Consider the following 27,534-nt stretch of genomic DNA (forward strand, 5'->3'; position numbering starts at 1 on the left):
CACCCCTGGGCGAGACGAGCCGCTCCTCCGCAGCCGTGGCCACACCAGGGTGCCAGGCGTGGCAGCGGCCCTCGGCCCGGTGCCGTGTGCACGGAGGCGGCCCTCGCCCGGCACCGGGGGGCAGGCTCCCCTGGCAGCGGAACCTCCCGAGGACTGCCCGGGCCTCGGCTGCAGGCTTCGGAGGTGGCGCCCCGGTGCCCAGCTCCACCCTCGGCTCCCGCCTCGAATGGGCCGCCCCGGGCTCCTCGTCCACGCGTGGGAAGCAGCTCCGGAGATGCGCGTGGCCTTTAATAGCTCAGTTACTGCCGCCGCTGACAACGGGTCTGCAAACATGGTGCGGAACAGGACCAGGAGGAGGTGTTCGGACGTCGGGTGCTGGAAACACGCCGCGCCGTACACCCCACTCTCAGCTGAGGCTGGGAGGGAAGCCCCCCCAGAATGGCTCCGGTGATGGCACGGTGGGCCCATACCCCGACCCAGCGCCTGACCCCATGGGGCCCTGGGCTGTCGGGGAGGGGGGCAGGCGTGGTCATCACCATGAGGGCAGCTCGGAGAGATGGTGGCTCCTCCACGCAGGGGCTCAGGGGCAGCAGTGGCTCTGAAGCCAGGTGGGGCGTGTGGAGTGCGGGGCTTGGGAGGGAACTGCCAGGAGCTGGGCCCTTTACCAGCCCAGAGTCTGGACACTGCAGAGGGCGGGGTGCCTGCCGCACGGAGCCGCCGCGTTTGGCCGAGCGCTGGGCGTGGGCCTGGGGGCCACCGCGCTGCTCCGGGTGGCCCTCTGCCTGCGCTCAGCCCGCCATCTTCTCTCCACCTTCTTCCCTCGATTCGTCCTTCAGCTTCTCCGCCGTGAGCTTCATTTGCTGTTGAGAGAACACAGGACACTGGGTGAGCTACGCAAGCCCAAGGGGTGGCACCTCGGTGACGGCACGGGCGCCCGCCCTTTCTGAAGCACGCTCTGGACGCGCAGAAGCTGTGGCCCTGCGACGCCGCCCGAGGCCTCCTGAGAGCCGTGTCCGGACTGACGACACGGGAACCAGGACACGCGGGCGGAAACGCGTGAGCCCAGCTCAGAGGGGATTTTAAAGATACTGAATCGAGAAGCGGCCGGCATCTCCCTTTGCCCCCGGACCTCCAGGGTAAGGGGGAGATGGAAGCCCTTGCTCTGCCCGTGACTCGAGCAAACTTGGCGACGTGACCTCTGAGCCTCGGTCTCCGTGTCGGCACAGTGGGAGCGATGGTGCCCATCCCGCAGAGCGGCTGTGGGGGCCCCTGCACACGAGCTCCCTGGTCCAGGGCAGACACTCCAAAACAGCATGCTACCAGCCCTTTGTCCCTACAGCCACAGGACCCAACATCTCCAGCCAACACCACTGGGACATCCTGCAACGTCTCCCTGAGGGCGAGGCCAGGATGGAGGTCCAGCCTGGCTGGCTCTCAGAGGGGCGTGTCAGGAGGAAGAAACCTGCACTTCAGGGTTGAGGCGGTGTCGTTGGGGAGGAGGTCTCGCCCTGGGGCAGCACCCTCACGCCCCCCCCACCCCAGCCCCCCGGGGCCCAGCCTCCTCCTCTGGTGGACGCTGGAGAACATGGCTACAGCCTTGCTCTTTTTATTGAACAAATGAATGAATACTTTGGAATTTGGGTTAAAACACAAACACACAGACTTCTGATAACGGCTATTTACTTACGGGAAAAACAAAACTCCGAGACAAACACTGCTGGTGCCTGGGGCCCCGCTGCCCCTGGGAGCCCCAAGCGCCACATGGGGCTGGACGCATCGCCGCGCGCCCTCTGGCTTCCGGGGAGGAGAGGCCCTTCACAGACCGTAAAGTCACAAGCCACGGCCTCCTGCTTCAACCTGCCTCCCTCTCGAGGACCCTCGACACCTGTGGTACCTCGGGAGACCCTCTCGCTCGGACGGCACTCGTCTCGTCCGAGCCTGGCCCGTCTTCCACAGGTGGCACAGAGATGGGCCCCTGGAGGCTGACACCTCCGCGTCTGAGTTGAGAGCGGACTGCCTGGCCCTCACGTGTCCACATGGGAGCAGAGTTTAGTGGACAGCTTTCGATGGGGAAGGGGACCAGTTTGCAGGTGTGTGTATGTGTGCGTGTGTGTGAGTGGGGGGACTCTTCCTGCAGGGGATGTAGCATTTCAGCGGGCCTGGAGCAGAGAGTGGGCACGGGAGTTGACGCTGGCCTAAGGACACGCCTGCCCAAATGACCCATGTTTAAGTAACCTTCAGCCTGAGGGGCAATGAGACAGTTTGATTTAGCTCACAAACTTGGAGAGCAGAGCTGCCATGTCATTCGAGTCTCCCTAGAAGCTATTTTTCACATCTGCTACCTTTTCTGTTACTAACACTGCCTGTCCTCACACAAGCCCACTTCGCCTATTTACTAATGTAAAATATCCCCAACCAGGTAAACTAATATTTCAGCTGAGAGTCACTGTAGACTCTTCCAGCTGGTGTCATTTAATAATTAGACCTTTTAAAATGCCTTTTTATGAGGGAGAGCGGGAGAGGAGAGATGAATCTATTTTCAGATTTGACAAGTAACCCTAAGAAATTAAAGGCTAAAATAAATTTAAACTAGAACCATAAGAGCATAAAACATTCCCTAGCTTGTCACAGAATCTTCCAGCCACACTTCCCCAGCATTCCACAGAGAGAAAAATCAAAATGGGTTTTGATCAAATGGGTTTTGATTCAAAAGGCCTTTGAGACTCTTTTCAAGGTGCGAATTCTGCCCCCGTCCCCATTTCTGTGTGTGGCTCTGGCTGGGGCCCCCTGTCCTCGGCACAGGTGGCAGAGGTGTCTGGCAGATCACACAGGAGGGGCCTCCTGCCCCACAGTGGCCAGAGGATGAGCTCCCTCTGGCAGGCCCTCTCTCCTGAACGACCCAGCCCTAAGTGACCTCAGTGCACCTTCTGGGAGGCGTCTGGACTCAAAACGTCTCGGCTGTGCTCCTTCCCACCTGCCCTGCCTGCCCTGCCTAGGGCAGCTGCTAGGAGGCTGGGCATGTCTGGGAGGTCGCGGGGCTGTCTACACTGAACTGCACTTCTGGTAGCAAGGGCAGGATGATGGCCAGGGACCCCACAATCCTCTCGTGCCTCAGGCCAGGTGGCAGGGACAGTTTGCACGAGTGACCCGGCTCCATTTCTGCCTTTCCTTCTCCTGCCCTACAGCGAGGCTTCTTTTGAAGACAAGTGATCAGGCCCCACGGTCTGGTGGGTTGGACCAAACCCACCCCTAGCCCAGCCCCTCCGTCTGTGGCTGGGTCCCTCGGGGCTTGATCTGCCTGCTGGAGCTTTGTGATCACCAAAGGGAATATCGTGGGAATGCTTGTGCTCCTGGTGGCCTTCACTGGGTTGTGGGGGAAGCTGGGGTTCGGCTTGTCTCTGTGTCTCTGTACTTCCCTGCTGGACACGCTGAGCGAACGGCAGGACCAGAACTGAAAACCTGTCGCTAAAGCCCAAAGAAAACCCAAGTAAACCGCTGCGACAGCCCGCCGGCCTGAGACGGAGTCACACTGGTTCTGAGGTCCGTGAGTGACATCCAAACCTTTCCTGCACAGACGGGGCCGGCCCCCACTGCTCCTGCCTGAAAGATGGCATCAGAAGCCATCTGGCCTTGAGATGGCTTCTCTTCTCTCGGGTAAAGCAACTGCTGCTGTCTACTGCTCATGGGTCCGGATGGCCTCGGTTTACTGTCATGCAACTTGTACAAGAACCCACCGCCCACCCTCCTGGTAAGGAGGAACGGGGAGGCTGAGCCCCAGCCCCAGCCCAGCGTGCTTCCTACATACTCCCTTGCCGGGGAGATGGTGAGCGCTGGCGGAATGAATTAACAACTCCAGAAGCACAGAACTTCTGATCCGAAGGAACATGACCGTTCAGTCCCAAGGAGACAGACCTTGTTAACCGCAGACTCGCATCGCAGGCCCTTCCCTGAGAGGCTGACTCACTCTGCGGTGGAGCCCAGGACTCTGAGTTCGTAACAAGCCCTGGAAGTCTCTCCATGGATCACACCTCAGACCCGGGAGTCTCTGCTAAGCAAGCTGGTGTCGCAGGGGGTTGTGGCAGATGGCTTCCAGGCCACGCTCTGGGCTCCGGCTGAGCTCCAGATGGAATCGGCTGTGCCGTTGCTGCTAGGCCCAAGGCTGCCTATTGCAGCTCGGCTGTTTAGTTCTCCTTAGCTACCCTGTCTGGGGTTGAGGTGGGTGGGGAGGGAGCAACATTATCCCCTTTGAAATAAAACTGGTTTCTCTGGGATTCTTAAATTAAAACCTTATTAAACATGTAAGCAGGATAATAGTGCTGATTTACTTCCTACAAAAAGTATCAGACGGAGAACAGAATCTTCCCCCAACTCATCAATCATTAAAATATTCATGTTCCAAACTACTTTTTAAAAAGCACAGATTGGTTCTTTGCATCATTATTAGTAATGATTATAATAGGAACCTAATCACTACGTGCACTGGCCACACGTGCAGCTTAACCTGAGAAAGAATGTGTGGGCGGATCCCCGTTCCCCGCCGAGAAGAGCAGAAACATTTTCTGAGACCCGCAAAGCTTCCCGCAGCCCTGGGACGGTCCCCACACCCTCCCAGGCTTGAAGCAAAGAGTCCTCTACCCCCGCCCCACCCCCGGCTGGGCCATGATCAGCTTGGGGATCCTCCTATTGCAATAGTCAGGAATTCACAAGCTACAGAGGTTCTGCATCTGGGCAGCCCTTGGCTGAGGGACAGAAAGGGCCTGAGCATCCATTGCTTCCTGTTTACTGGAGAACTCAGGGGCCCAGACTGTCCTGGGCACTGACAGAGCACCAGTCACCAGCCCCTCCGTCCCCAACCCCTCCCTTCTGATTTAATTGGCCTGGGGTGTGGCCTGGGCAGCAGAGTTTTGAAAGCTCCCCCAGGTGCTTCTACCCTGCAGCTGGGGTGAACCACTGCCTGAGAGGAAGCCTCTGCTCTGCCAGGAGCGGGAGGGAGGCTGCCCGCTGCACCCTGGCACCCATGCGCCCGGCACCCATGTGCCCTGGCAAGCACGAGCTTCTCTGCGTCGCTGACAAGGCTCAGCATCTTGTAGACTCAGGGCAGAACTGAGCAAGGTCTGGCAATTCAGGTGAAAAGCGGGAAGTAAAGAATGGGCCCTCTGAGGTACCACATTCTCATAAAGACCACTTTGTTACACCTGGCGGGAAGCTGGCCTCAAACAGCAGTACTCTGAACATGTTCTGACACCCCGATTACGAACTCCAGGCTGCCCGGGCCTGGTGCCATCGGGCTCCCACAAGCCCACAGAGGCGGGTGGAGGGAGCAGTCTCATTGGGCCATGCTGGAATTCTGTCTGCCACCTTTTTGTGTTGTTTGCCATATATTTTTTCTGCTGTGTTCAGCCCACCCCGTATTATGCTAATCTCTGGAGAGCCAGACTTCCTATCCTGGGCCTACCACGAGTGATGCCAGAGGGGGCCGTCCGCCATCAAATGCTTGCCACAGCTTCCCAAAACAGCCAGGAAGTTATAATTCGGTCACGATGGTTTGTAAGATTAAAATGCACGTGGAGCCTCTGTCTCCTTTGGGCGCTTTACTCACCTGAACACTCCTCACTGCTGCCACTATGGGATCTGGGCATGCACCCGGCTTGGCAAGTCAGTATTTTCTCGCAGATGTGAGAACTGAAGTGACACAGCACTCCGGTTAGAGTGTGTGAGGTGAAACCCATCAGGAACCACACCACGCCTCTCTCCTCGTTCCTCAGACCTTGTGAGACCCAGGTCAGACACTTAACAGGGTGAGTCGGGAATAGAATCCAAGAATGTATTTTGAAGCTAAATTTGACTATTTTGTGATTAAAATATATTATACAGGCAGAACTCATGCCTCTGCGTTGTTCTCACTATTCTCACGGGAAGAGCCCTTCCTCACACTTAGCTGCTCTTCATGCGTGATGGACAAAGGGACGGACTTGTCACCAGCCAGACCCAAAAGGAGCCTGCCTGAGGACTGGATTGCTCCAGGAAGGCAGGAACTGGAAGGATTTTGCCTGCTTTTTAAAGCCAATGAAGGTAGAGAGGGACCTGGGGTCTGGGAACAAAGAGTTATTGGAAAACATCTACAAAGTTCTGTTTCTGGCATTCAGATTGAGTCTCTCAGCTATATGTATGACACAATAAGACACTGCAAAAAAAAAAAAAAAAAGGAAGGAAGGAATTAAAAAAAAAAAGGAAAGACAACTTGGAGAGTCTTCTGAACTCTGTGCAGGGAGCCCCTGACACCTGGTCTGAGACACTAAAACTGCCCCTCGCCAGTGGGGAAAGGGACCTGCCAGAGGCTGGGCATCTGCAGGTGACCCTGTCCTCACAGAAGATCCCTTCTCCTCTGCAGGGCTGTAGTTTTTGATTTGAAAGTAGCAATGGCTTCCTTCTTTGTTCCCATTACACTTTTCAGAAACTGGAAAATTCTGGAAAGATGGTGCCTAGCCCATGTGATCAGTGCTCTCTTTAGTCCGACCTTTGGAAAAGAGTTGACAGTCACAGTTCAGGTTACTCTGTTGGCCAGCACGAGCCTGCGTGGGCCACAAGGCTGCAGACACAGGTTTCCTGACTTCTAGAGTATGGCAGAACTCTACCTCCTCGCTTCGCTGTCTAGAAACACGAGCCAATCCAGCTAATAAGTGCTGAATTAAACATGCCTTCGAATACTGAGTTGTTCCTCTGCCATTACTTCCGTTTTCTCATGTGAAGCCAAGAGCGGCAGAGAGCAGAAGAGATAAATTGTTTGCTAACAGGGAATCAAAGTCATAGAATATCAAAGGATTTTGCCTGTCACCTAGAATGACCAGCAAGTCATCCTGTTAAAAGGAGACAGAATAAATGTTTTAGAGCACATGGCCAGGTTTTCGTGAAGTGATTCTGTCTCACCTAGCAAAGCCCACAGCTGATTCGGTTAATTTACGTGGCTGTAGGAGAAGGAAGCACATCGATGTTTCCATGAGTTGCCTCTGACGATCAAACGAGCTTTGCACCAAATAAGTAACCATGCAGTCGCACCAGGTTGTGGGTATAGGTATGTTTTGCCATTTGAACTAAGCATTCCAGAGAAGTCCACTGCAAAGCACACAGAAAATGTTCTTACTTAGCAGGCTTAATTAAAAGGGCATGAGAACTGGAAGGGAAGGCGCTATTCTTATTTTCAGGAAGGAGCTGGCATCGGTATCATGACTTCCTCAGCATGTTAGGAAAAAAAAGCCAGTCGCTCCCCAGGCACACACGGTGCAGCGGCCAAATGTCCCAGGCTGGAGGAAGCGATGGCTGACCACGTGAGGAACACATGTACTGGACGGAAATGGAACAAAACAGTGGGTGAGTCAGAGCCGAAAAGGCCCCAATGCAGTGAGGGGACAGCTAGTCCCAAGCGAAGCCCTCACCAGGTGCACCAGCCCACCACCACACCGACGCCTGGAGAACGAGCCCGTGCCTCCCTGGGGCGCTCTTGGCCCTCGGCATTTAACGTCAGGCCAACTATGCTACCTGCTGCGAAGAACCTGCAGCCCCTGGGAGAATGCGGGAGATACCTGGGCCTCTGGCTGCCATGCTGACACACCTGGACGAGACCCTGAACCTGCCTCCATGGCCCGTCCCGCCTGGGCCCCTCTGTGCAGGGCTGCTGTGCAGGGAGCAGAGAGGACACTGCAGCCGCACCTGGGAGCGACCTAAGGCAGAATCCGGGGCTCCGCCCCATACCTGCTCAACAGGAATCTGCATTTGAATGAGATCTCAGGGGCTTGTCTAAGTGAGCCCAGAATACAGCTGGAACATTCACTTCCTAATTCCTTAGACCAGTGCACAGTCCTGAATACCAACTATCTGTGCCAGGTGCTCTGCAGACACCAGGGACCCTCCAAACCCCCCAAAGTGGAGCCTGGGTCCAGCAGCGGGGCTGAGATGCCAGTGAGCGCCAGGAAGGAGCTCGGTAGGGAAACGAGGAGGCAGTCAGTGACTCTACTTGGGGCCAGCAAGGGTCCGGAAAGGCAGAGGAAGCACTTGACCAAGTGTTAATCTAGGGAAGGTGTCTGCTGAGCAGTCACTGAGAGGGGCTTTCTGAGCAGCGAGAGTGTGATGCCAAGAAATAAAAGTGATGGAAACATCCGGAGAACGAGACTGGGCGGGAGAGGTGGCCAGGCCGGCCCCAGAGGCCCTGGGGTCGCGCCCCTTTGTTCTGGACACTGCTTTCTTCCTGCAGCGGTTACGTAAGCTTTTCTGGCAGCCTCACCTCCAGCTCATTTGAACTTGCAGCCAAACAGACAGGCCTGCTTTTTTCACATGTACTTTGGTCAGACTTTTCTCCTCTACTTTCTGTGATTGATTTTTTTAAAAAATTAAAAGTGAAGCCTTCGGTTTATCCTGGTTAAGCTGTAACGCGTCCTGCTGGCCTTCACCATCGAAGCCTGTCACGATCCGAGTGCCCTCCTCCGCCGCCTTCACGGCTCTGTCTTCATGTCATGCATCTCCCACGCAGTGTGCATCTTCCTGACGCTCAGAGCTTATTGCAAACTTCAGTCCATCAGAATAAGATACCTTCCCTTCTACTGCTACTTAATCCTTTCCTGTAAGATCCCATCTTCACTCCACAGGTGAAAAATGCTAGGCGCTCCCCTACCTTCAGGCGTGAGCTAGTAACCAACTCCTGGCCCATGGGGCCTGACAGTGAATCTGCTGGCGGACTTTTGGGCAAGGCTTTCCTCTCTCATATATATATAAAGAGATTCTAAAGAGAAGCCACCCTTCCCTCTCTTGCCTCTGGACACATGTGTGAAGATGTGGCGCCTGGAGCTGTGGCACCGCCTGTGACCAGAACGAAATCCAACATACCCAGGATGGCTGGGTGGGGGACAGGAAAAGCCTACCTGGCTCCTCATCGCCGGGCTGCCCCCGCGACCCAAGGGCAGGCCCACTTAGCGATTCATCGTTATACTTCAAGTTCACTTTAATAACTTTCATTCTTTACATGTGAACAACCCAGAAATATCCCAGGCTATAAAAATTCTGAAATCTTATCATTCTACATCCTCCTGCAAGTTACTGGGCATCGTCTCAACTAAATATGACATTTTTGCTGTTGATAATTCTACCTCGTCCGAAGGCTTTGTCTGGGCATGCTTTTCTCCCATGAATTATAATTTAAACGTCTCTTGATTGCACTGGCCAATTTTCTGACAAGTTCATTCTTCTCGCGTATTCTGAGGTATGTCCTCTGGCTGTCATGCTCCGATATTTTAAGCCTCATTTAGAAACCCAAAGTATGTTCTTTGACATTCCATGCAGCTATTTATTTCTCTTTCTTTTTGGCTACAAGGTCTTGAACTCCAAGATGAAACAACATCAGGTCTCCCTGTCTTGCACGGTGTGCTAGCATCAGTAGAGAAACAACCTGAGTCATCTCCTGTGAGCTGAGCTCCCTGTGGCCTCTCACTTGGCCCCTATGAGGCGGCTGACCACAGGTGTCCTGTCCACTCCCTGCAAACTGCCCCTCCATCGAGCCCTCACAGGCGCCGGCTTCCGCTTCCCCACCTCCACTCCCAGCTCTCTTCCTTTCTCATCCGCCCTTACCTGCGTAAAGCAACCAAGCCCGCCATCTCCACCCTACACCATGCCCTACTTACTCTGCCCCATACACACGCCTAGGGACTGAGCTAGTGGAGGAAGAGCACCCCCAGGGAGGGGAAAGGTGTGAACGCTCCCAGGGTGTGATAACTGGTTTCTTCTATCACACTTCGTTTTCACGAGAATCAGGGCAAGTGTAGGGGGAGTGGTAGAGCTGATCAGTGTTGGCGGACTTGTTTTCACATCTTAGAGATACGTGCCAAGGCGGCAACATCCTTCCTGCGGCCCTTATGCTCGTGCCCTCTGGTCCCACCCCGGGCATCACGGCCTCGTGGTCAGTAGCACGCTTCCTCCGACCTGTGAGTTTTTCTTCTTGTCCAGTTTTTCCGTTAGAAGCCCAGATTTTCCCTCTCTGGGAAAATCTTCCCGTCATAAATACACCACCAGTAGCTCTGCATTTTTCTTTTTCCCTGGTGTCAAATTCTTCCACCCTCACCTCTTGACTCTAAGCCTTTTCAGGATATTTGTTTTCCTGGCTTCCTTCTTGAATTTTTTCCATCCCCCACAGGAATGTTTAATCCCCTCTAGAATGCTAGAGCCTAGACCTCCTCTCCTAGCAAGAACATCAACTAGAGTTTACAGAAAACAATCAGCACCAACATCTCGCACTCGCACGCACTGTCACATGTGGCCACCGTTTCCCAGGCTGGCAAAGAAAACCGAGAGGGGCAGCAATCGCTCGGCACAGCTCACACCGGAACGAAGCAGCGCGGGCTAGCGGAGGCCACCTCGCTGGTGCCTGGGGGACGCTTGGCGTCCTTTATCTCCCATTCTTAGGATGTTTCCCATGTTATAGGTGCAGCCACTGACCTGCACTAAGGTTAGACCACATGGCTGCAGGTACTAAGCTTAGGTCTTGGGATATAAACTCAGGGCTGCTTAGCTCCAAACCACTGTTCCTCCCAATTCCTTCAATTTCCATATTTTCTGGCATTCAAGGCAAGTACCCTCCTCTGTGGCTTTTCCTAAAACCAGTTTTTGGATCTCAGGAAACTATGGCTGTACCAGCCTTGGGCTCCCACCCAGTGGAGAGGGGCATGCAGTGGGGGAGTGGGCTGGGCAGCTGACCGCCTGATGCAGTGTGTTTCCAGGCCAGGGAGAGTGACCACCTGCCCCGAGGCCCCCAAGGGCAGTTTCCTAGCAGATTCTTCTGCTTTTCTTTAAGCTTTCTCATTAAACAAATGACACATTTTGAAAAGCATGTTTTTAATTTTGATTTAGTGTCATTTGTCACTATTTTTCTTTTATGGATTATGCTTTAAGAGTTGTATCTAAGAAATCTTTGCCTAATGCCAAGTTGCCAAGATTTTATGCCATTTTTGTCCCTAGAAGATTTATAGTTTTCGGTGTTACGTTTAGGTCTAGGAACCATTTTGGTGTGAAGTGTGGGTCCACGTTAATTTTTTTGCTTATGGATGTCCAATTGTTCTAACCATTGTGTTGAGAAGACTATCCTTTCTCTACTGCACTGTCTTTGTGCCTTTGTCAAAAATTAGCAGCCATCCTGGTATCTGTTTCTCCCTCTCATACTACTGGTATTTTTCAAATATCTGATGCTCCTAAGTGACTTCTCCACATTTTTGAAAGAAAGCCTAGGTGTTCCTTGGTGGTCTACCCACACTTAGGAAAGAACAGGGGGACGAGAATGGGCATCTTCCAGGGGTTTCCTCTCCCCTTTTCCCCCGTCTCCACCGTGCCCTCCGAGTGGGGACGCGAAGCTCTGTGTAGGCTGAGTCAGTGGACTGCATATACCAGAGCCTGGCTTCCTTCAGGGCACGTGTGCTGGCGGCGGGTGGGTGACCTGCAGCCGATGAGGAGCCACGACAGAGCCCAGGTGTGCGGGCTTAGCATCTCCCACCGCTGGGTACCGCGGCCTTTCCTTGTGTCCCTTCTCTATGGGTCCTGAAGTACAGAGTAACTTGGAGGTCCCTTACAGTTCCAAAGCTCCTCTCACGACCCCCCGGTTTTCTCTCTTTGGGGGAGGGGAGCCCCTCTGATGAGATGGCGGGTGCCGGCCTGGCTCCCCTCCTCTAGAGAACGCCCTCCCACCTGGGGCCACTCTGAAGGGGGTGCAGCTTCTCCGCTCTAGTTCTCTGTCACCCTTTCTTACTTTCTCTATTTGACAGAAACTTCTCGACCTTTTTTAGTTAGCGTATGGTACACTTTCTTGTTTTCTAATATTTTTAATAGATTGATGCATTTCTTATATTTTTCCTATTTTTAAATATGGTTTTTCTGGAGGAGGCAAGAGTAAGTGGGATATGTTTGAGCTAGGAAGTCCTACCAGATGGTCTTAAGTGTCAGGGACATGTGAACTCACTTTCCCACAGAAAGTCCACTAAGCGACCCAGAGACAGAAGGCAGAACTGAACACATCGCCAGGCCAACCGGTGCCGCCGCATATAGAAAGCTGGCTGGCTGGGAAGCTTCGACAAGTCACGAGCCTCCGTGGCCTCACTCCCCATCTGTAAAACGTGGCCTCTCTAAAGCACTCCGCTGGCTCTCTGGCCGTGTGTGGAGCACGTGTGATGGAGGGAGAGACGGACAGCAGGGGCGCTGCCAAGTCCAGCAGGACATACTTTGTCGAGAACCTCTCTTTCCATACTCATCTTTCACAATGGTCTTGAGTCCGCCTCTGTTTTCGAGAACAAATGTACACATGTATATGTGTTTCTAATGTCCAGTCAGTACTTTTAGTACTGGGTTTTTAAAAATGATATTGAGATTTTGTTTTTTTTTTTGTCCTCAAAGCATCGTAATCTTGGTCCCACGAACTGCGTGCATGCACACGCGTGTGCGCATGTGTGTGTGTGTCCACAGTATTTTTTTTGGAGTAAGACAGGCTGGCCACAGCATTTATGAAGAACTGCTTGGGTGAAGCACCGGGGACCAGCATTATCAAACATGTTCTTCCCACCAGATAGCCATTCATGATCCGAAGGAGAACAGAATTCCATTTCAAAAAAAAAAAACAAGACAAAACACTCTGCAATTTCGGTTTCCCATCTAAGGCTAAAGTTCTGTCATTAAGTCATCGCGTAAAGATGCATTAAATTTTTAAAAAGGAGGGGAAGCAAACACAAAAATATGCCACAAATACAGCTCAAGACTCTTCTTTTGTTAACAGGCTGTTGCTTCTGCTGCTAAACTCTTGTTAATTTTGATCTGACTGTTTACACACATTTTTAATTTGTTCAATCATTTCACAGACCAGCAGTTTCATGGTTCAATTTGTTTCAGGCAAAATGAACTGTTAGCAAATTCCCCAGACTATTTTCAGTTTGGAAAAATTAATGAATTGGAATTGGATGATTCTACGTGATGGCTTTTTTGTTCTAATCACAGAATGGAGTCCTTTTCATAAATGTAAAAATGTTCAGTATTAGTGTAACAGAGGTGATAAATAAGTATGAATATCTTCCTCTATTTCCTAGCCTTCCCCTTGTATTCTTAGACACGTCCAAAAGGCCATTTTTAGACACAGTGAACTCACAGGGGTGCCACAAGAAAAATAAAAATTTCGAGAGCAACACAGCAACACTCAGCATCTTTCAGCTGTCAGACAGTCCATGAAGGTTAGTCTTCCTCCATTCCTAGTGAGCTAAGCCTTCCTGAGGGGAGTGCTTTTGACTGAGGGAGCAGAAGAAAGGTCATCTGGGCACACGGGAAACTTGGGTTTGGGCTCAGTCTGTGTGGGTGCAACAAGATGCTTAGGGCAGCTTGAGAGGCTGGGCCGCTCCGGGTGTGTGGGGAAAGGAGAAGCAGATGTGGCCTATCACCAAATAGGGCCTGAGTCGGGGTGATGTGGAGCTGATGGATGGGAGTACTCTGTGCACCAGAAGATGTGAAAAAGCACTTTCCTGCGCTACACATCTCCTGATCTTATTCCAAGCTGAAGGTAAATGGCACAGAAAACAGTCTAGCCACACTGTTTTAGATAGGCTTGGTCAGCTCACCTATAAACTTGACTGCAAATGTCCTTCTTAGAACACGTGTTCTGCTTTCCCCACAACTGGCTTATACAAAATCTTTCAACTTAATAAACATTCACTGAGTGCCTGGGGTGGGGGGCACCAATGATTTCCATCTCTCAGCATCCGTGCCTTGGACAATCCCCTCTCCTTGAGTGTGAGTGGAAGCTGGGTTTGCCTTTGATCGACAGAATATGGTAAAGGTGACGGGATGTCACTCCGATGAGTTACATTATATGACAAAGGCGAAGCGATTTTGCAGATGTAATTAGTGCTCCTAATCAGCTGACTTTAACCAAAAGGGAGCTTACCCTGGGTGTGCTGGGCTTAATGAGGCGAGAGCCCTTTAAAAGAGGGATCAATCTACCCACGAGGTCAGAGACCCCAAGCTGAGAGACCCTCACGGCCAACTGTGAAGAAGTAAGTGTCCATGTCGTGAGGGGCTTGGGGAGTGGGCGACAAAGGGAAGGGACTCCAGGAGCTAAGACCGGCCCCTAGTAGACAGCCAGTAAGTAAATGGGGACCTCAGAGTCTTACTGTCCCAGGACACGAATTCTGTGAACAGCCTCAGAAAACCTGAAGCAGATCTTTCTCTAGCTGAGCCTCTGATGAGACCGAAGCCCTGGTCGATGTCTTGCTAGAGCCTGGTGAGACCGTGAGCAGAGGACCCAGTTAAGCGGTGCCCAAACTTGACCCACAGAAGAGGAGGGAATAAATGTGTGTTGCTTGATGCTACTAAGTTTGTGCTCATTTGTAACGGAGCAATGGAAAACGAATATAGTGCCTAAGGTGGAAACTCCTGATGCTACATTCTTCACGCATTGACTACATGAAGCGGTTAAGCAGAATTATCTCCAAACATTTAATGGTTTAAAATAAATGAAGATTTAGAAAATATTTCAAATTTGTGCCATAATTTTCATTGCAAATTGACCTAACATCCTTTCAATCTTCAGCAAATTCCAATTTCTGTTACTTGGCTCTCTGGCAAAGTGTTCCTGGTTTCACAGGATTTGGGTGACTATAGCTTTTAAGAAACTCTATCCTTTGGTGAACCCTAAACACTAAAGTTCTAAGAAACCCTCCCTGGGGAACCCCACCTGGAGGAACCCCATCCGGGGGAACCCCGCTTGGAGGAATCCTGGGGTAAACAGGGTGCTGTATCTTGACTAGAGGAAGGACCTATGGATTCCTGAAGCAGTTTACAGGGACAAGGCCAGATATGATATGGGAATGGCCCCCTCCACCCAGGAGTCCCGCTGACTTCTCGTGAACCCACAGCATTTCGACTTTATGAAGATTCAAAGCGTTTTGTTAATTTATGGGAAACTGCAAACCACTCCTTACCTTAACACTTTTTAAATCAGTAGTTTTTTTCAAAGAACTAAAATTTCAACATAAACTGTATACTTACCATTGCCTAATTAGCCATAAATTTATCTGATATTGCTATATTTTCATCAGCTACTTTGCCAAAGGCAATTAACTACTTGTTTGGGCCTGAAGAGAACAATTTCCCTCTGATTTGCTTCAAGTGGCATAGTCGTTAAGGTGAAATAATTATGTTACCCATTCTTGAAAGTGTATTTTAGAAAAAGAGAAAAAAAGAAATCGTCACAGTGAAGCTGGGCCCATGGCATGAAAGCCGGCTAACCACAGAATGTTACCGTGATAAACACGAACACATTTGCAATGAACAGAAACACAGCTCTCAGGGGAGCAGGAAGAATGCCATCTGCCATGGCGACCACTGCGTGCCATCTTCCAGCACCTCCTAAACGGGCACAGGACAGCTGAGGGGTCCTGCTCCTGTGGGGCTGCGTCTGCCATGTCTTGAGCTGGCTGCACTTGGCCCATGCTGAGTCAGGGCCTTCACTGCCCAGAAGACAGAAACACCAAGTGCAAATGCTTTTTGCTCACCGTATTCAGGGCTTTTATCAATCATCAGGATATTTAGTTAAAACGAACCCTGACCACATTTTTAGAGGCAAAATTTTAAATGTTGCGAGCCAGTACTGAAACCTCAGAGGCAAAAAGAGAGCCATCAGCACCTGTTCATTGCTGCTTTTGAAACAAATTGCATTCTTATGCTGATAAGTTACTGGTACATGGAGAACTGTCTCTTACACACAGATCATGGCTTATAGGAATACTGGTTATTAACGACACTGAGAGGCTTACCTGACACCTAATTCATGACAGCCAAAACATGCAGAATGTACTCTAAAGACAGGTGTGCTGGAAGTCTCTCCCAAAAGCAAACGGCTTCTTTATATCCCTAGTTACCCACAGAGCTGTGCTGTGTCTTTTTATAAAGTTCAAATTAGTTCACGACTCTTTGGCCAAAACACATGAAGTGAGCACTAAATTTCATTTACAACATCCCAAATTCCCGCCCCATCTATGGGGACACAATGGTGCCAGCTGATCACGTGACTGTCATTTGAACACCCAGGGGAGTAGCTCATAGGTCGCCCCACCTTGCAGCTCTCACGCTGAGTCTCTGTGAGGAGCCACCTGCAGCACCGCGGGAAGCTCAGGGACCGCCTGGCCCAAGTCCTCAGCTTAGGGATGAGGACACTGAGGCAAAGGGTACGACACTTGCCCAAGTGGTCATGGCTGCTCCATGCCAGAGTTCAGACTGGGATCCTGGACTCAGATTCATGAATTCCAGGAATGTTGGTTAAGGTCCTTTGACCTAAAGAGATTGCCAAACCGACTGCAGGTGTTCTAACCCCGAGGAAAATGTTTCTCTCCCACCCCATGCTTCTCTGACTCCCAGGGACACGGTCTGTCCCTAGGATCTTTGGCCAGGACAATGGTACAGCCTCCAGCAGCAGCACACGTACCTTCTGTGGGGAAATATATGCAAATAAGGAATCGCCAGGTCACGGGGTGTAATGTCTCTCTTTCCTTTAGCACACCCGCCACAAGCCAGACACTACGAGAACACAGACGAGCCACCCTCGGCTGCGGCCTGTTCTAGGACGCAGATGTGAACCAGTGAGCGCAAGGGAGCACGGCGGAAGCCGCGAGGACAGCCTCACCGTGGCGGTGACCCCTGAGTCTTAAAAGAGGACAAGACATTTCCTGGAAGACAAGTGGACACAGGGGATCCAGCAGAGGGAAGAGAACGCGCCAAGGCAAAATGACAGGGGGTGTCCCAGGAAGTCCCACGTGGATGGAGAGAGGAGCACGTGCAGGGAGACTATGCTGGGAGCACAGCCACGAGGAAAGCTGGGTTTCACCTGAAGAAGGTGGAGGCGTGAGATCCCGAGCAGGAGTGTAACATGGAGGCACAGCCGTATTTGGGAGAGCAAGCTGTGCAGCCAGAGGGACAGTGGGGCGGAGAGAGGAGAGACGGAGGTGGCGAGGCCGACGGGGGCTTCGGGAGTAGTCCAGGTGAGAGGGTGGAGAGCCCACTAACACATTCCTGACGGAAAAGAAAGCGTCACTATAAAAACACTGGAAGCCGAACAACACAGCTTGTCGCCATAATGAGCTCTTGTTGGTCATAGAGTTCTCGGAGGATGTGGAAGAAGAATCTTAGTCCTTCTAAAAACTGATTTACTAACAGTTTATGTATCAAGTGTGTCTTAGTTACATTATTATAGTCCTTAATGATAATTTCTGTATGTTAAAGTACCAAATGAAAATAGAGCCTTCAGGAAACCAGCAATACATATTTTGAAAATGGGTTTGATTTTCGACTTAGAGCTTGCTCCTTTGAGAAATTCAAAGGTATTAATTTAAGAGTCTGGCAACTAAAGAATTCGAACCAGCACGAATGATTTCACCAGATATATAACACTTCCCAATCTGCTTCTTTAGACAGTAAAACATCCCATGTTTTATTTTTTGCCCTATGTAAGAGGCATGGAAGGTGCATAAAATGTTTGTCAAACCTGCATCTGAAACCTGAGGCTCAGTGTTCGCTGACCTCACTACGGCGCCTGCCCCACCCGAGGTCGGGACTGGCCCGCGCGCCGCCCGCCAGAGTTTTACGCTTACCTCCTGGCTGAGGATTCCAGACAGAAGAGCACAGTGCACAAGTTTTGTACCTCTGGATATTTTCTGACTAGTTACGATCTCTGTCCAACACTGATCTTGCTTTCCAGTTACCTTCACTAGGATCTAGTCAACAGTGTCTGGTGAAGCTGATTTAAATACACACATCGCCACCACTGCCCAGTCCAATACGCAGCATCCGTGGAGGGAGTATGGAAATGGAGGGGACTGTGGCGCCCTGGCCATCGGGAGGAGGGGAGTAATGCTCTTCACTTCGTCTGAGGCCAAGCATCTGTCTCTTTCATAGTCTTGTTTCTCCAGATACAAAATGTTGTTTACGTTACTTATAATTCATTACTGTAAGGAGTTGGAATGAATTTTACCAATTAATTTTAATATACGATAAAAGAACCATTACAACCAAAAAAATTCAAAAGTATATGTATATTACTAAATTGTGAGTTAAAAATCAACTAACCCATCTAATTTATATTTCACACTTGGCGTTAATGTTGTGTTGGATTGGTACAAAATATCCAGAGGTACAAAATATTGGATTACAAAAAGCATGGTCAAAGCTAAGTGTCTCTCAAGTATTTTAAGGGGAGTTGACTTTTTACAACTTTTTATGTTACCCTTGGATATAATTCTTTTTTCAGCATTATTACTTCTGAGGACTCATCCTTTAAGAAGAAAATTGGAAGCAGGAAGAGAGTGATTAGAGTCCTTCGTTTGTGTTAAATGAGAAGTTGGGATTGTTTCTACCACGTTAATTGCTTTGGAAAATGAACAATAAAGTATATTATGTTTCGTGAGATTATCCTTTCACCTGCCTCCCCAAATCTACCATATTTAACATATGCTGAGGGAAAGGTAAAATAGGGAATAAGAATGTGGCAACAAATTTTGTTTTTTAACTGTATTTTACCAAATTGTTGCAAAAAGATTTTTCCTCTAAGTAATTTTAAACATGACCTATTACTGTCATTTAAAAAATTTATTTAAAAGTATTAAAATCTTCTTGCTGGCCCCATATCTGATGCTACAGGACAATACAATTTGAAATCCATTACCTAGATTGTAATGGAACCTTTGATGACTGGAATATTGTGAGTCCTTCTATATTTATAAACATTCCAAGCCTGCAGGATAGTAAACTATTCTGATGTGCTCTTGAAAACCATACAAAACACAATGTGCCTTTTCAATCCACGTCATGCAATTTACATAACTAGCACAATGGCAACAGTACCCGGCCCACTCCATCCTGCTAAAGATGTTTTCTGAGTGTTTCCAGGTAGGGGGACATCATTCTAGGGGCTGGGAAGAGTAACTTTTCTGAGATAAGTCTTGAATAAACAACTGCAGTTCTAGTGACATGGCAAACAGACGCTAACGCCTTCCTTGCTGGTTTACCTATGACAAAAGTTCAGTAACATCAGCAAATTGCTGGCACGTGTACACTTTTCTCTGTGTGCATTTTTCTGTGTGTGCACTGAAGACTAATTATAACCTCGACCCTCTGTCTATAGCCTCAGGCAATAAATGTTTGGATTCCTTATTACACTTACATGTAGTGATGCTGTTGGGAGTTGGGTATGGAAAACTGGACAGGCATAAATACAATATGACTAATATGATAATCCGGGATTTACTACGTTAAGAATCAAAGGGAAGCATAGGCCTACTCTGGTGTCAAACTTCACACCACTTTTTTGTCCAGTAATTTTCCTGTAAGAGAATCTTGCTTCCCCATTTTATTTATATCCTTTCAAAAGCAGATCACATTGATGTTGACAACTGTCTTACAGCTGACTAATTACTCTGTCCGAATGCAAATGGATATTCAATAAAGGCATATTAACTGAGATTTAATCCTTTGGGAGCCCAGGAGGATAGCAGAGGAGTGGAGCCCAATTTTGAAAGGACATTCTATTTTTCCCTGGTTCTTTGTTCCTTAATCAAATCAGTGGAAATGAACTTGAAGTGCCTCGCAGAGCAGGCTGGCAGGAGCACTTCCGCAGGGCTCCCATTTGTGCTGCTTCTCTCTCTGGAGTGATGCCATCGTCACAGTGCTCAGAACAGTGGAAAATTTATACTTTGGCTGCAAACAAGCAGATGGTTTCGAGCCTAATGGGGGACCATTTAAAGATGCCTCAGTCTGTATTTTAAGGCTCAGAAACAAATCCATTTTGGAGTTATTGTTTCTCAGAAAAATTAGTTTCAAGGGATTAGCTATGTGCTAACCAGTCATTTCTTCCTGAGACTGCCACCATGTGAAGATATCGTTAACTCACAAGAACTTATTTTTTTCTCTACAGTTAAGCACCTTGTATCTCTTGACAGAAGAGGCTCAAGCACCAGAGAGGGAAGGTGTATGTATGTATGTAGGCATTTTTAACTAATACGTCCAAAGAACAGAGGTATCTGGATCGTCTCACCTGACATGTGATGGTTTAAGTAAGATTACTGAAGCTAGATACGGAATGACAACCAGGTCCTACAACCATGTGTGTTTACAAATGAGAACCAAACCCACTCTGCCCACCCCTAACGATACTAACTCATAACCACTTAACCACCCTCTAACCGAGTACACATGGGTTGGACGGGAATCTGAGGGAGCCAGAGGGGTGCTGGGGAGCACAGGCTTCAGAACTGGTGGCCAGTGCCGACGCAGTTAGTTAGGAGAATGTGGGAACGGAGGCAGCTAGAGATAACTGCTGAGACTCAATGGTTTCCCACTGCCCCAGGCATGGCTGCTGCTAACGCCGAGAACACGGTCTGTATGCCAGGCACGAGACCAGCTACTTTTGAGCATTACTCCACTTACTATCCCAAGCCCACGAAGCTCTTATTGTCCCCATTCTGGACTGCACCCTACTACTTGTGAGCCGACTGTTCATCTCTATAGCTAGGCCTGTCTCAATCTTATAACTTCTCAGTCACAGAGCATTCTTTTTTGATCAAATGAAAGAAACCATACAAATGGCAAACAATTGTCTTTATTCCCTGTCTTGTTTGAACAACGAAAATTATGTGCACTATGATCTCAAACCGACTCTTTACTATGGTAGAGCCATAACAAAAAGCCTGTGCTTGAGAATAGATCAATCTCATTCTGTATACGGCAGGAAGCAACTTCCGTTACTGTTCTCAAATGCTCAACTCTTTGTTTCCTGTTTCTTCTCACTCGACCTTTTACTTTTCCCTGCCTAAGTCTATAGAAATGGACATAGGAGAAGACAGAACGTTTTCTCTTTCTCGAATGCATGTACATTTGGGTTCTACTTCAATTTCAGATAAGCTCCTTGTCTGCCATCTAGTGTGGCAATATTTAAAAGTGAATTCGTTTGCGGTCATCGACTGAAGCCGACCAGTTTCCTCGGAGAACAGGGAGTTAAACTGGCTGTAGGGCTGCATCTCTGGCAGCAGAACCTGAATTAGATCTATTTACACCTCACCTGCTGTTAGCAGGAAAGTAGCCCGCATGTCCCCCAGACCCCACGGAGATCAGATACACTGTGAGGGCTCCACCTAGCACACCTGGCTGGCGTGGGCCACTCACAGCTGACATGGGAGGCCCTGAAACCCTCAACCCCATGGGCCCCACCACTGAGAGAGGGCAGCCCTCCTGAGGGAAGTCAACCTCACAAAGAGCTTCCCAAGCAGGAAGGCTGGCTGGGAGCACGGACCACAAGGCCCGTTGGCCAATCCCAAGGAAGGGTTTGAGACCATGTGCTTTGAAGACTGGAAAACAGAACCAGCAGAATAGAAAAGGGATGCATGAGCATCTGTAAAGATAAACAGAAGAAAAAAGGATAATTTGCTAAAAGGAAATAAAGCAAAAAACAGAAAAACAAACAAAAAAAGAGGATGTAAATAGTAACAGAGGCACAAAGAATGAAGGTTAAAAGGAGGACATTTAGATAACACCAAATTCAAAGAATGACCACTCTGTGCTCTTAGCCTCTTTCTTTTCTTGGAAAACAGGAAAAGAGATGAAGATGTGGAGTAGGGGATGGGGTGGGGGAAGAAAGGAAAAAAGTGACCACCATACACACAAAGATTCTACAGTATACTAGAAGCTCAGTTCTGTCATGTTGAACTAGTATCGTTATTCTTATTAGAAACTCTATGCTCTAATTTATTTCAGATCTACCACTCAGTGAATTTGCTACCAAAAGACCAAAAACTTACTCTTTCAAGAGTAAGTCCAAGAAGAAGCTTCCAACAAGAGCCCCATTGTAATTTCTGAAGGAAAGCCACACAGCCCAGTGACCTGACACCACTCTTCATTTCCAAAAATTCATTTGAAATCCAAATTATCTTTGGTTGATTAGCATTCTAAGATGATCTGGTTTTGGCTAAAATATAGCTGGATAACAACTATTTTTAAGGAATCACTGGGCTGGGAGGGATCTGAGACCGTTCGCTGCCAGAAAGCAGGTAAGTCTTGAAAGTAAGTAGTTATTTCTCCTCTGCAATATCTCCAAGGACAGAGTATGAGGACCACCCCTTTCCAAGGATGGAATATTAAAAGGGAGTGTTTTATGTCATAATGAGCAAAGAGTTCTTCATTGTACTCAACTGACAATTCTGTTATTTATACCCACCTGCCCTGCGGTGGAAATGATGGAAAAGCCTGGACTCAGAGTTGCCAGCCTGGGCCTGACTCTACTTGAACATCCTGTGTGGTGGTTGCTGTTTTGATGCCTACTTTACAGAGGAAGAAACCGGGGCCCAAAGAGGCTTGGTAACGTGCCCGGGGTTACTTAGTAACAGTGAAGCTGGGATTCCTGAGACATGTACACCTGACTCCAAAAGCCATTCTCTTAAATGTACGCAAAGCACCCAACCTGCTCCTGGCACATTTTATAGCCTCAGGGAACCAAAATCCTTCATTTAAGGCCACCGTACTGGTACAGACTGTGAATAAAAATGACAATTCCTTATCAAGTTTCTCTAATTATAACTGTTTAATCACAAATCATTTTCACAGAAATGATCTGTGCACAGCTATCCTGAATAAAGTTTAAATAACCAAGACTGATGTTTTTGGAAATGGTTTTCTACAACATACATTTTTAATAAAAGTGAACCCATTAGCCCAGAAAGTAAAAAAAAAAAAAAAAAAAGCAATCTGGATTTATTCTGTCTCTAATCAAAACAATATTTATCACATGTGAAAGTAGAGGGGGTTGGAGCTGTATTTCCCAGACATTTGGCAGTTCATTTTCTCTCATGCCTGTGACTAAAACCAGACATACAAATTAAAAATATGCCTATCATTTTTTTCAAGATAATTCAAACAAAATAGCCTGCAAATCTACCCAGACAAACACTGCTCTAAAGCAACTTGAAGAAGTGAAGAGAATCTCACGATCTATGTATCTTCCAAATAACAAATGGAGACTTTTTTCCAAATTGAATTCCAAGAATTTAAAGTTATAGCCCTGATGACATAGTTATCTGGCGGATAATAACTGCCTTATCGACTCTATGTAAAGGACCGGCCAGCTGCCAATTAAAAAATAAAATAAAATTGAAAAATTATCAGGGGAAAAGTTTATTTCCTCCTAACCTCATGTTTAGAATAGGAAAATTTGACATTACACAGATTTTTGAAAGGAAAAGGGAGAGAGGAAACGTGCTTTTGAACGGAATGTCGTGATCCTTGGCATTTTATCAGGTCTGGTATTCTGCTCTTTGCTCTCCCACCATTTTCTCCACCTGTTCACATCATTTTCCCTCTTTTGTAAGTGGCAGCATCAAAGGACAGCTGGTTAAAAGTACAGAAAGCATGAGATGTTCAAAGTCCAGCACTAAATCTTATTTCATGGTTATCCTGAGGAACTAGAAGAGCGGAATAATCCAGACCCATTTTCTGAATCCAACTCATCAAGCACTCGGGCGGTGAGCACAAGCAGTCACTGCGATGGGTCACAAGACAAGCTGTTTCAAGTATCCATTCCTGGTACCCAACAAGCAACACAATAAGGTAATTACATTGTCAATTAAGACCTTTCAGAGTGATTTCCCATCTCGAAGGGATTTTAAAGAGAAGAGAAACTCACTGTTTTATTACGTACTATGTGGCAAGCACTATGCTAGGTACTTTCGCATAGTAATTTTACTTTATTTTATGTCAAATTCTACCTGTTTCTGCTTAAGCATGAGAGAGGCAGTACAGGGAGGAAGAAAGAGCACTGATCCAGGAGCCAGATTCTGGATCTAGCTACCTTTTATTTGACCATTTAAACTTTCTGAAACTGTTTCCTCATCCCAAAATGCTGGAGTGAAACCTGCCAGGTCTGTTCTTGTAGGCTGAGTAAGGGTTAAATAGGATAATGGATTTGCTACAGCTCTGTTGACAGCAGTGTCCAATAAGAACGTAAACAGTATTATTGTATTCCAGGCCACAATGACACAGGATTCTAGGTCTCTGAACAAGGCTCCGTCTCTCAGTAATGATTAATTTTACAGTCTACAGTACAGAGAGGCATAAAGAATTAGACGGGTCCGCAAGATGGCTCAACAACGGCAACGGTATTGATTCCAGAACTTAGACGTTGTTGGAGGTACCATGGGAAAGAACTGTGGGGAAAACTTAGGCAAATAGCTAAATCTTGACTAGTTGTTATTTCTGTAGGGAGAGGCAGCCAAGAAAACATGGGACTTCAGAGCCAGACACCTGGTTATGCGCCATGGGCTTTGTGATTTACCGATGGTATGATTTTAGACAAATCACTTGTTTCTTTTTTCCTTTTTTTCTTTTGACTTTTTATTACATAAAAATAAGAAACTAATATAATGAATACCCAGTTATCTACCCATCGCCTAGCTTCAACCACTATCAACTCAGTTAAACTTGGTTTGTCTGTCACCCAGCTTCCCTTCCTGGATTAATCATCTATTACTGTATAACAAATTACCCCCAAATTTAGTGGCTTAAACAAGTATTTATTATCTCACATTTTCTGTGGGTCGGGAATTTGGAAGCAGCTTGTGGCTCTGGCCCAGAGCCTCTCATGAGGCTGTACCCAGGATGCAGGCAGGGGCTGCATTCAGCTAGAGGCCTGACTGAGGCTAGAGGATGGATGACCAACTATGGTCCACAGGCCCAATCTGGCCCACTGCTTGATTTTGTAAATAAAGTTTTATTGGAAGACAGCCTCTCTCATTTGCATATCATCTACGGCTGTTTTTGCACTACAATAACAGACGTGAGTAGTTTTGAAAGCGACTGTATGGTCCACATGCCTCACATATTTACGAACTCACTCTTTCCAGACAGTTTACCAGCCCTTGGACTAGAGAATCTTCTTCTAAGTTGGTTCACTCATGTGGCTGTTGGAAGCAGGTAATGTTTCTGATCATGTGGCCTGTCCACTGGCTGAGTGCTGGTTTGCAACCTCGGGAGTTCACTGGGTGAAATTTGAAACTTGACCCCATATACGAAGGACAAGGAGAGACTGAAGAAAGACGCAGATCATTTTAGACTTGCGGCAAGTAGCAGTTTTAATCAGCAAGAGAACTTACATACGAGCCTTGTCTTGGGCAGCTGCAAGATAAGTACATCTCTGTACTGGCCTACCAGGATCTTAAAAGTTTATGTGCAGAGGTCTTAACGAGGTTCAGTCATGTACACAGTCCAGATAGTCTCAACATTACTCGATGCTGTCAAGGCTGCATCCTTGAACCTGCTCCCACTGCGGGAACATTGGGCAGAACGTACATTCCAAGGACGGGGAAGGGGTGTGGAGTGTCCGATTACCCAGGTCCAGCTCAGAAGTCACATTCTCTCGATGACTTCTTTCAACACTGAGTATCTTCACAACATGGCAGCAAGCTTCCCAAGAGCAAGTGATCCAAAAGGGCAGAAGCTATAATGGATTTTTATGACCCTAGCCTCAGAAGAGACACATCAAATTTTCTGTGGTATTCTACTGGTCACGGAGACCAACAAAGATGTAAGGTGGGATGAGACTCCACAAGTGTGAAAATGCTAGGAGGTGGGGGGATCATTGGGGACCATTTTGGAAGCTGACAACCACAGTTAATGACCCTTTCCTTAATATGTTACATCAGGGTTTGGGACATGATCAAGAGTTTTTTCAACTCTAACATTTGACCATCATATGATGCAGGAAATTTCTGATAATTTATACTGTTTGCTTTGATCATAGAATGCTGCTAAATTTTAATATCTGTATTTTAATTTTGACTTATGTGTGAATTCAGTCTAATTTACTATTTGTGTCCTTAGAGCCAGTATTAATACAAAGTGATTTTTTTTCTTTAATTAGTCAGTATTCTAAAAAGTTCTTAAATCTAAACATTTCTTGTTTCTTGCATTCTATTCTTAGGAGACAGAGGCAAATCAGTATATATGCTAGTCTCAGGGATTTACTTGAAAGTCTAAATTTCCTAGTCTATTGATCGCTATATTTTCATTGCAATTTCTTCATTGCATGACATAATATTCAATCATATCTCTGAAGTGCTATAGCATTGGAAATCGATGGAAAATAATAGTTTATTACATTAAATAAAAAATTTTCTATTTTAGCAATTTACTGGTAATTAAAAACAAGAGTTAAAAATAAAAAAGTCTGTGGTTTCCTGACATAGTAACTACTCAATAATGGTTTCCTGAATTCCAAATATAACACACAGAGGATGATTTCAAAGGCAAAGAACTAGAATTTAGTAATAGAAAAAGGCACAAAGGGATGGGGCTTTGACCCTAGTGATGTTCATTTAATTACTGACTCATGCATTCAACAAATATAAATTGTGTCTGGAGTGATCCTGTCCCCAAGAAGCTTTTAGTCTAGTGGTCACAGACAAATACCTTTGACCTTGATGAAGCAAATAATATATTCTTTTAATAACCTAGAACACTAGTTTTTTGTTTTTTGTTTTTTTTTAAAGTAAATAGATGCATATGTACATATTTAACAGTCTGGACATTTACCTGGAAAAAGAAGACCTACTCTCACACGTCTCGGCCCTGGAGGTGACATAATTATTAACCTAGCACAGAATGAGACTGGCACTCTTAGAATTTTGACGATCTTACCAAAATATATATTTTTTTCTTCCTTTTTAAATACATAGTTTGCAGCATTCTGAAATCTCTAGAATAATTTATTACAGGGTGAATTTTTTCTTTTCAAATATAGACACATCTTAACGACAGATGCAAACATGGTCCAAAGCACAAGGTGTCACTTGTGCAGCACAGTGACCTTGAGGCTTCTGGATAGACTGGATCTGTGCCTCCAGGCCCCTCTGCGCACACTGTTTCAGGTCGACTCATATGGCGACTGGGAAAATGCTAAATTTCATTTTGTTTCATGGTCTATTTAGTCATTTCCACAAATAAAAATAAATCTGGTTCTGATTTGTCCATGTTTCTTACATCTGGGGGAATAAATGATTAAGATATATGAATTTTAAATTTTTCTTAGAAAACCAGGGGAATGAGATAAGTAGCAATTTATATATATTGTTTACTAAGGAAGACAACAATGATCAGAGGTTCCCTAGAGCTTTAGTGAAGCATTTTTTTCTCTAGTGAGAACAGAATATGAAGGGGGAAAATGTCTACACATCAGAGGTTAGGAGAAGATTGTTCCAGAGCCTGAATTTGTGTGAAGTACAAACTATTTTAGAATTCTATCTGGCTTAATCTGGGAGTTACTTTACAGTCTTTTGGGAGCCACCCTTGTTACTGATGTCAACCACAGTCATTCTTTTCGGGAGGAAAAAAAAAAGATTTGAGCTTTATCAAGGCTTGGGACAGGGTACTTATAAAGTGCTCACATGTGATTCCTCAGAATGCGTTCTCTTCCCTAGCGATCCCAGAAAGGCACATGAC

At 47.4% G+C, this 27,534-nt stretch overlaps 1 protein-coding gene across 3 annotated transcripts in view; it reads right to left on the reverse strand.

The window, feature by feature from the left end:
• Positions 1-270: 270 nt before the first annotated feature.
• Positions 271-27,534, reverse strand: part of ANO10 (anoctamin 10) — a 153,755-nt gene continuing 126,491 nt past the window's right edge. For all 3 annotated transcript variants that reach the window (XM_039837458.1, XM_039837459.1, XM_039837457.1), the window contains exon 13: positions 271-860. In XM_039837458.1, the coding sequence (XP_039693392.1) occupies positions 789-860 (72 nt within the window). In that variant the 3' untranslated portion in view covers positions 271-788. The remainder of the gene's footprint in view (positions 861-27,534) is intronic.

Source organism: Pteropus medius, unplaced genomic scaffold (assembly GCF_902729225.1).
Source record: "Pteropus medius unplaced genomic scaffold, Ma_sr-lr_union100, whole genome shotgun sequence".
Taxonomy (NCBI): domain Eukaryota; kingdom Metazoa; phylum Chordata; class Mammalia; order Chiroptera; family Pteropodidae; genus Pteropus; species Pteropus medius.